The 9,696-nt window shown below is 42.4% G+C and overlaps 1 protein-coding gene across 1 annotated transcript; it reads right to left on the reverse strand.

Annotated features, from left to right (window-relative positions):
• Positions 1-5,495: 5,495 nt before the first annotated feature.
• Positions 5,496-7,355, reverse strand: LOC311036960 (kinesin-like protein KIF2A; the record flags this gene model as incomplete). The annotated part of the gene is made up of 1 exon (XM_084045969.1): positions 5,496-7,355. One exon carries the CDS (start codon positions 7,353-7,355, stop codon positions 5,496-5,498), a length of 1,860 nt encoding a protein of 619 aa, XP_083902095.1.
• Positions 7,356-9,696: the final 2,341 nt, after the last annotated feature.

The raw sequence follows: 9,696 nt of genomic DNA on the forward strand, positions 1-9,696 counted from the left end.
AAACCTTTAATAGATATTTAACTCTTGAGAGTGTAAAATGAATTTGGTTTCATTTTACGCTCTCAAGAGTTAAATTATTGTTAAACATCTGCATTACTTAATTAAATCATTTTCCCTGTTATCTCAACTATGGTACCACATCAATACAAAATTGTGGTCTGAGAGTCTAAATCTCAGTCTAAATCTCATCTGAAATGCCGAATAAATAACGGGCCTTGATATGAAAAGGGTTGAAAACCACTGCTTTAGAGCCGTTCCCCGCACACCCTCGGCAGCGTAGCGGTAGCCTCTGTCTCTAGTAAAAAAAAATACACTTTCGCTACTCACCAAAACAAAGACGGTTTTAAGATGTTGAAAGCCTACTTTCCTTAGTGGAAAGACTCCAATTCCCCTTTCTGTGGAAGTTCCAGTAACTGCTGTCAACAACATTGATATCTTAGGTCACCAGGTCATTGAGTGAACTGTTTCTCAACTAGTGGTCCATGGCAGACTTTATCGCTTTACTTTATATTAGAGTCAAGACCCATGGTTGTCTACAGTAGGTGTTGGCAGTGACCAGTGGTACATTTACTCAAGTACTGTACTTAAGTACAATTTTGAAGAATTTTTACTTTACTGGAGTATCTCCATTTTTCAATACTTTTACTTCTACTCCACCACATCTCAGAGGCAAATATTATACTTTTACTACACTACAATTATTTGAAAACTTTAGTCAGTTACTTTGTAGATTTTGATTATTGTAACAAAACATACATTAACCACTTCAGCACTATATACATTTCGGCCGTTTAAGAATAGCCGATCTACAAGTTCACAATGCGTCGCATCGCGACGCATTGTGAACGTGTAGATCGGCTTGTAAATCTGCTATTTTCAAAAGATTTGTACACATTTTATGCATTTGAAAACTTGTGAAATGGGACATTTTGCATAATGAGTATTTTCTACTTTTGGTACTTTAAGTAGGCTACATTTTGATACCAATACTTTTGTACTTTTACTCAAGTAAATTTAGAATTCCAGACAGTATTTCTACATTGCAGTATTATTACAATATTTGAGTACTTTTTCCACCACTGCTTAAAGCACCAAAAGTAAAAGTACTAAAATGTTTGAAAATAGCAGATCTACAAGCTCACAACGCGCCACGATGCGGCGCATTGTGAGCTTGTAGATCGGCTATTTACAAATAGCCCAGGTATAAAATAGGGTGGTTAACGTATGTTTTATAATGTAATGATTTATATCTACAAAGTAACTTGTTTTCAAAATAATTGTAGTGGAGTAGAAGTAAAAGTATAGAAATTGAAAATACTCCAGTAAAGTAAAAGGTAAAAGTACCTCAAAATTGTACTTAAGTGCAGTACTTGAGTAAATGTACTTAGTTACTTTACACCACTGGCAGTGACAGGGACTATACAAATGTGGCGGGAATTGGCAATAACTAAATTGGGGACAAAACAGAAAAAAGGAGAAAAAAAACAGGCAGTCGAACAGAATCAAATCCAAACAAGTAAATAAAATCCAAGATGGCAAAAAAGTTATTCATTGATAGTAGAAGAGACCACAGGGGAGACAAAGGACCAGATGGGGTCAAGTATATATACATCTGTGACCCGACTCTGCAAGTGGAAGATGGTGTCCCCTTTAGTTGTTGTTAGTCCTTGGGCCAGACGAGATATCGCTACCACAAAGTTGGCAAAACCTTACCTATACTAAATTGTTTTTTGGGCCAATATAAGTAAATAAAAATATGATAGACTTTCCATAGGAGCAGCTTTTTATATTTTTTGACATGTTGTTATTTTTCTCTATAGGCGGATTTTCATTCATAGCCAACAACATATTAAAAGTTATATAACACACTTTTTGGACATCACACTGCTCCTTTTTTTTTATAAATTAAACAAACCTGTGTCCAATTAAAGTAGTTGATGAAGTGGGTGTGGCCTATTTGGTGGTGGAGCAGTTTTTTCAGGAATCAAAGCTGAAGTAGTAGAGGCCCTAGGAGGGGTCCACGCGCGACTGCTTTTTTTTTTTCTAGTTTTGATTTTTGGCATCCATAGGACCTCTAATATTGGGATTTTGATGATCCCAAGAAAAAAAGTGGTCCCAAGTGTGTTTTTTTCAATGTTTTATTAACCCTATGAGACCTGCGGGATGGCTGGCTGGAACGCCGGCGAGACTGTCTTTCGGAGACTGTGGAACACTCAAATTTAGACGTAGCCCAAAGATAGAGATACCATTTGATTCCAGACAACCTCAGGTTTCCAATGGGACCAACCTTGTCATGCTACCTTGTCGGGAAGGGGGCTAAATACCTAATGATTCAAAGTTAAGACAACATTTTGGTGAGGGAAAAACGACCATCACCATTTTCCAAATGGTCCCTTGAGCTGTCACCTCAATATATGTGAATGAAAATGGGTTACATGGATACCTACAAGCCTCTCCTGTACAGACATGCCAAATGTATGCCTATCTCATGCAGTTCTGGGCAAGAACCATGCAGTGTTTTGCATGCAGTACAAATATGTAATTTCTGCCTATTGTAAAAAGGAGACCACTTCTAGGAGAGGAGACTGCATCTATAGCTGTATGAGACCACTGTACTGTATCTAGAAACCACTGTACTGTATCTAGACCACCCCACTGTATCTATTGCTATATGAGACCACTTTAATGTATCTAGAGACCACTGTATTGTATATATACACCACCGCACTGTATCTATTGCTATATGAGACCACTTTACTGTATCTAGAGACCACTGTATTGTATATATACCACTGTACTGCATCTATTGCTACATGAGACCACTGTGCTGCATCTATATCCCACTGTACTGAATCTATAAACCACTGTGCTGCATCCAATCCCACTGTACTGAATCTATAAACTACTGTACTGCATGTATAGACCATTGTACTGCATTTATAGACCACATACATTGACCACTGTACTGTATCTATAAACCACTATACTGCATCTCAACTCAACACAGCTTTAAACATGTATATATAAAGCACATTTAACATGACTATGTCGCCACAAAGGCTCGGTAGATGCAGTACAGTGATCTACAGATGCACTAGAGTGATCTACAGATGCAGTAGAGTGATCTACAGATGCAGTTGAGTGGTCTACAGATGCACTACAGTGGTCTACAGATGCAGTAGAGTGGTCTACAGATGCAGTAGAGGGGTCTACAGATGCACTAGAGTGGTCTACAGATGCAGTAGAGGGGTCTACAGATGCACTACAGTGGTCTACAGATGCAGTAGAGTGGTCTACAGATGCAGTAGAGGGGTCTACAGATGCAGTAGAGTGGTCTACAGATGCACTACAGTGGTCTACAGATGCAGTAGAGGGGTCTACAGATGCAGTAGAGGGGTCTACAGATGCAGTAGAGTGGTCTACAGATGCAGTAGAGTGGTCTACAGATGCAGTAGAGGGGTCTACAGATGCAGTAGAGTGGTCTACAGATGCACTACAGTGGTCTACAGATGCAGTATAGGGGTCTACAGATGCAGTAGAGGGGTCTACAGATGCAGTATAGGGGTCTACAGATGCAGTAGAGGGGTCTACAGATGCAGTATAGTGGTCTACAGATGCAGTAGAGTGGTCTACATATGCACTAGAGTGGTCTACAGATGCACTAGAGTGGTCTACAGATGCAGTAGAGGGGTCTACAGATGCAGTATCAGTGTCCAGAGATGTCTACAGATCAAGACAGTAGTCTACAGACATACTAGAGGGGTCTACAGACACACTAGAGGGGTCTACAGATCACGACAGGGGTCTACAGATGCACTACATGGTCTACACAGATGCACTACAGTGGTCTATCGATACAGTACAGCAGTCTATAGATACAGTAGCTAGTCTATAGATGCAGTACAGTGGTCTTTAGATGCAGTACAATGGTCTATATATGCAGTACAGTGGTTTATAGATTCAGTACAGTGGGATATAGATGCAGCACAGTGGTCTAGATGCAATACAGTGGTCTCATATAGCTATAGATGCAGTACAGTGGTATATATACACAATACAGTGGTCTCTAGATACAGTAAAGTGGTCTCAGATAGCAATAGATACAGTGTGGTGGTCTGCACTAGAGTGATCTACAGATGCAGTAGAGGGGTCTAGATGCACTACAGTGGTCTACAGATGCAGTAGAGTGGTCTACAGATGCAGTAGAGGGGTCTACAGATGCACTACAGTGGTCTACAGATGCAGTAGAGTGGTCTGCAGATGCACTACAGTGGTCTACAGATGCAGTAGAGTGGTCTACAGACCACTTCCAATATATTCAGTACAGTACAGTGGTTTCTAGATACAGTACAGTGGTCTCATACAGCTATAGATGCAGTCTCCTCTCCTAGAAGTGGTCTCCTTTTTACAATAGGCAGAAATTACATATTTTTACTGAATGCAAAACACTGCATGGTTCTTGCCCAGAACTGCATGACCATCTTGGATGGCATCTTGAAAATTATGCCTTTCTGCTAAGTATATTTTCCTGGATATTTGGGATGTTCTCAAGCATGCCTAAAGGTACCAGAATCAATTGAAAACCCTTTTGTATCAATGTTTAGGGAGGTTTAGTGGTACTCTTTCTTATATGCCTATTGACCGGTCTATTTCTCATAAAAAGTGCTTGTTTAAGATAAGGCTGAAAATTACCACCCCAGAATGAAATACTATGGGTAAATTATACATTTCCTGAATCCTTAGGGTCATGTCAGTATTCCAGTTGTTGTGTTTTGTGTCTCTGATGTTTCTTGATGCCACAGAACTAAAAGAAAATATATGGTTTAGGCGGAAATTGTGAGAAAAAAAAGGTTATTAAAGGTTTGAAGAGCTCCAGTGACCACTGTACTTATCATACATAGTCACCAAAGGGCTCGAATGAAAGCTCAAAGTGTCCCCTTAAAAATGATACCAAACATAAAATATAAAACATTGTAATATGCCCTGAACGTGAGCCAATACCAAGATATGCACATGTGTCTAAAATGCCATTTTTCTATGGGGGGTGGTAACTTTAGCAGCTGATAACCCCAATTTAGCTGGGCCTCAGGAAGGTCTATCATACAAAAATAATATCTAGGGATGTATAGGAATAAAAAAATCCCAACTAGAATTTGCCATCCCAGGTGGTAGCGATATGTGAGATTTTGGGGTTTGGCCCAAGGACTATGTACATTTGCACAGCATTTGTCTTTTTCATTTACCATCCTAACTATTAGGCACAATGGCTGCCATTGAACATTCATAAACCCTAAAAAAAGAAGGGAACTTACAGATAGATGACTTCCCTCCTAACATTTTAAAAGACCCTAGAGGACCCCTGTCAATGAAATAGTGTTTAAGTGGTTAATAATAATGTAACTAATTGAGCCTGAAATCCATTTATTCTTGTTTGATTTCACAGCTGGTAGAAACAGGCTACGTGGGTCTGTCACTGAGGCCCCCACATTATAATCTTAAGGGTTGATCTGCTTACTGGCCTGTTCCTCTTTCTGGAGCGCAGAACGGAACAACTTCACTTTATCCTTAAGTTCTGTGAGCCTCTCTATCTTCTGGCCTAGGATCTGTTCCACCTGGCTAACATACGAGTCCACATCATAATCCACCTTCTCTGTCATCTCCAACAGCACCTTCTCGTCCTCCAGCCAGCGGATCGACTCCTGGAAAACAGCTCGGTGGGTTTCGAGAACCTGTTCCTCCGTCTCCATCATCTGAGACACGGCCTCGTGGAAGGTAAACAGCTGAGGAGACACATCCTCCTCGTTCTGCTCATAGAGCAGGTGGTTGCCTGCGTGGATGTTGGGTCGACTCCCTTCCGTTATATGGTTGGCGTCGATTGTCAGCTCTTTCACCCTGTTAGCGTAGCGCAGAGTGTTGAGGGTATTCTCACATGATGACATACCAGGAGATATGGTTGCAATCATGCACGTACGGGAATTCTCCCCAATGAAGGAGTCTCTGAGGACCTGAGTGAGCTTGCTGCCTCTGAAGGGAGTGTGAGGCTTGTTGAGACCCAGAGCCCTGATGCACTCCTTTAGTGCCAGCAGACTCTTGTTAATCTCGGCTCCCTCCAGGCGAGTCGGGCGGTCGGAGCTGAACGTGTCAGCTCCCCTCTCGTTTCCGGCCAGGTCGATGAGCGAGAACTTCCCGTGGACCTTCCCCTTCCACCGTAGGATGATCTGGAACACAGCGTGGCTCCTAGAAGAGTGGGCATTGGCCGACGTCTGACCCGATGTTCTGCAGCTATTTCCCACTTCTATAAGTTTCAGAACATCCTCTGTGCACTTCACATCTTTCTCCTGTAGTCCCACCACCTGAACCTCTTTTTTGCTGTCCTCCATCACCTTCAGTTTAGCTTTACCATTTAGCAGGTCGAACACCTTCCCGCTGTATATTTCAAAGAAGGTGGCATACACTTGTAGTTCCAACTCCTTATAGTTGGGTGTCTTCAGCATGAGAAATACATCCCGGGCAGTTAATGCGTAGATCCCTTTGGAAAAATCCTGGTTCTTTCCAGAAAAATCTCCACCCATAGTGTGTGTTTTCCCACTTCCCGTCTGTCCATAGGCGAAGCAGGTAGCCATGCCCTTCTCGAAGATGGTCTCCACCAGAGGCCTGGCTGTGAACCTGTACACCATCTCGTTGGTTGTTGATTCGTCGAAGGCGTAGTCGAAGCGGAAGGTCTGGTTCTCCAGGTAGCGGGTCAGGTCCACCTTTTGTTTGGGCTCGTGGACCATCACCACGTCTTTATTGGGAATGGTAGTCACATCCAGGTCCTTCGCGGTCTGTTCTTTTTTGTTCAGTGGACGCTTCCGCACGCAAACACATATCCTGTGTTCCTCAATCGCATCCGCCGGGGTCAGAGGTCTGTAGTCTAGACTGGCTCGAAAATCCTTGATCATGTACGAGATCTCATAGTTAGGAGTGTCTCCCTCCTGCGCTTTCTTCTCTTTCAGCTCCTGCTGTTGTTGCCGACGTCTCTCTCTCTTCTCCTGGAGTTTCTCCACCTCCTTCACACAGCTGGACTTCTTCCAGCAGCTCTTCAGGAGTTGTTGTGTCGGCGTCTGTGTGGGCGGCGCTGCCGGCTGCGTGGGCTGTTGGGCAAGCTCCTCGTCTGGGGCCACTTCTGGGTTCAGAGCAAATACACTCTCCAAGTCAATCTCTTTCCCCTTTGTGTCTCCATTCTCGGTCCACTCCACGGTGACAGTCTCGTTGTCCTCGTTCAGTGAGGTCACCATAACTTGGTGGATTTGCCCATCGCTGCACTTTATTTCCACATTACAACCGACGATAAGCTTCCCAAAACCGCACGCCATTCTCTGGTCAGGGAGGAAGATCTAAAAAAGCAGATACTACTATGGCACCTTTGATTCTGTAGTTTGAGCAGAAATAAAACATAGAAAAATGTAACCAGACTAGACTGACAGTTTAAATAACCAATCAGTCCGCTGAGGCATGACGTGGATTATCCCTCTCAGCCAATCACACGTGAGGTTGCAACTTAATAACGTTGGACTACAAGACAGGGTCTAATAATAATGGTGTGGCTCCCATGAGGATGTGGATCTCTGACATCTATGACGTCAGTCATCTGTGACGTATCTATGATGTACATACAGTATGACTCTACGGCTGCATTCGGATATATAGCACTGCGCACACTGGCCAATACAAGCTAATACGTGAGTGCGCTCCCGGTGCGCATTTCCGAACGCACCCTAGAACTGTGTGCAAGGCTCAGCTCGATCCAATTTTGAAAGATATATGTGGAAGCAATGTACTGAGGTACTTCTTTGGCCTACTGGTACACAAGAAACCTGGTGCTGAATTACTTGTGAGCAGGCCAAGGAACTCAAAACCCAAATATTTATCAAATATGGTAACGAGAACTTTTTGTGTGTGTTAATTTGTAATGCAGCTAGATATTTCCAGTCAGTATCTCGGAGATAACAGACAGGCAGGTCTGGGTCACGTAAGACGGCTGTCCTACGAGAGACAGCCTTGGTAGAGGAAAACAGGGTGGGTTACTGTTGAAGTGAAGTGTTGCTGTTGGAAAACTCCCTTGGGGCTTGGTTGGCAGGAGGCTTGACAGACTTTTTATTACAGGGGAAAGTTAACACTGGGTCAAGGCTGTATAGTGCGTACCAAAGAATCCTGAAGGGGGCGTCAACAAGTGTCATTTGGTAGCGGCGGACATCTTGGTGGGGAATAAACAGGTTGACTTAACATTGCCCTCCACAAGTATGTCTGCAGCTACTATGCCACGCCCCCCGTGGTGACGACACGTTGGCAAGCACTATACAGTAAAATAACTTAAATAATTTAATTCTGAAAGTGAAAAATGAACGACTGTATATAGGCTACAGTATATGTGTATATATATACTGTAGTTGGGAAATACTTGATGAATGATTCGTTTTGAGTTGCTTATAGATACAATGCAATCTTACGGTTATATCAGGGGTGGGCAACTTTAATGATGGAGAGGGCCACTATATTTCTACAGAGGGCCATGTGGGCCATGTTGCATATTGTCGGGTAGACACCTCTTATCTCCGTATTTTAACTTTTTTTGAAAATGAATGCCGTACTTCGCCATTCTATGTCACACAAAAGTATGACGCTCAAAACACGACATGTTTTGAGCTTGTAAATCTGCTATTTTTTGGGCGGTGCAACCGCCCCTATGTGTGAGGTTTGGACATCGACATTCGCTGCACTGTGATTGGTCACCATTGTACCCCCCTAACCCTGCACCCCTAACCCCTACACATTCAATGCAAATCTATACTATCCACCATTGTATCCCCCTAACCCTGCACCGTGATTGGCCACCATTGTACACCCCTAACCCCTACACATTTAATGCAAATCTATACTTTTCTTTAAGTGAGCTTCCATCACTGTGATGACCACTAGCTGTAATATGATTGGCTGACTTTATTGGCTGACCCTATTCAGGACTGTGATTGGCTAGTGAAACACATGACACATGTGCATAGCCCTATAAATAGGACTATGCACTTAAAAAAAACACTTTTTCTTTTTTTTTTAAGTGAATCACCCATTGTGGACCAACCATTGTACACCTCTATTCACACCCGTAGCCCAGTATTAGCTAGCAAGACGCATGATGAAATTAATAACTATAAATATCACCACACACTTCAGAAATATTACTTTTCTTTAAGTGAACTTCCATCACTGTGATGACCACTGTGACCACACCGCCCACTTCACACTGGGTGTGATTTTTGCTATTTTATTGGAATTTATTGAAATCATGGTTTTTGTTTTGCTATTTTTTAATTGGAATCCTGTAACATTTTTTTTTAAATTCAAATGCATTTAGTTATACTTACCTTTTTGAACTTAAATACAAATACATTGGACATAAAAAAGACAATATCATTTTGAACTTTTTGTCTCCGCCAGGAGACTATGTTTTCGTTCTCGTCCTTCCGTGTGTCCACCAAGCTAACATTGGTCAAGCTTCACGTGACACGTGACAATATGTTGAAAGGGTGTGCTTTGATTGGCTAGCGAGACACATGATGAAATAGAGACCTATAAATAGGTGTGTCACTTCAAAAGATCATTTATATCTTTTGAAATGAGGTAAGACAGGATTAATCAGGAACAGTACTGGCGGAGACC

The sequence above is a fragment of the Gymnoscopelus microlampas genome, assembly GCF_963454915.1.
Source record: "Gymnoscopelus microlampas genome assembly, chromosome: 20".
NCBI lineage: Eukaryota > Metazoa > Chordata > Actinopteri > Myctophiformes > Myctophidae > Gymnoscopelus > Gymnoscopelus microlampas.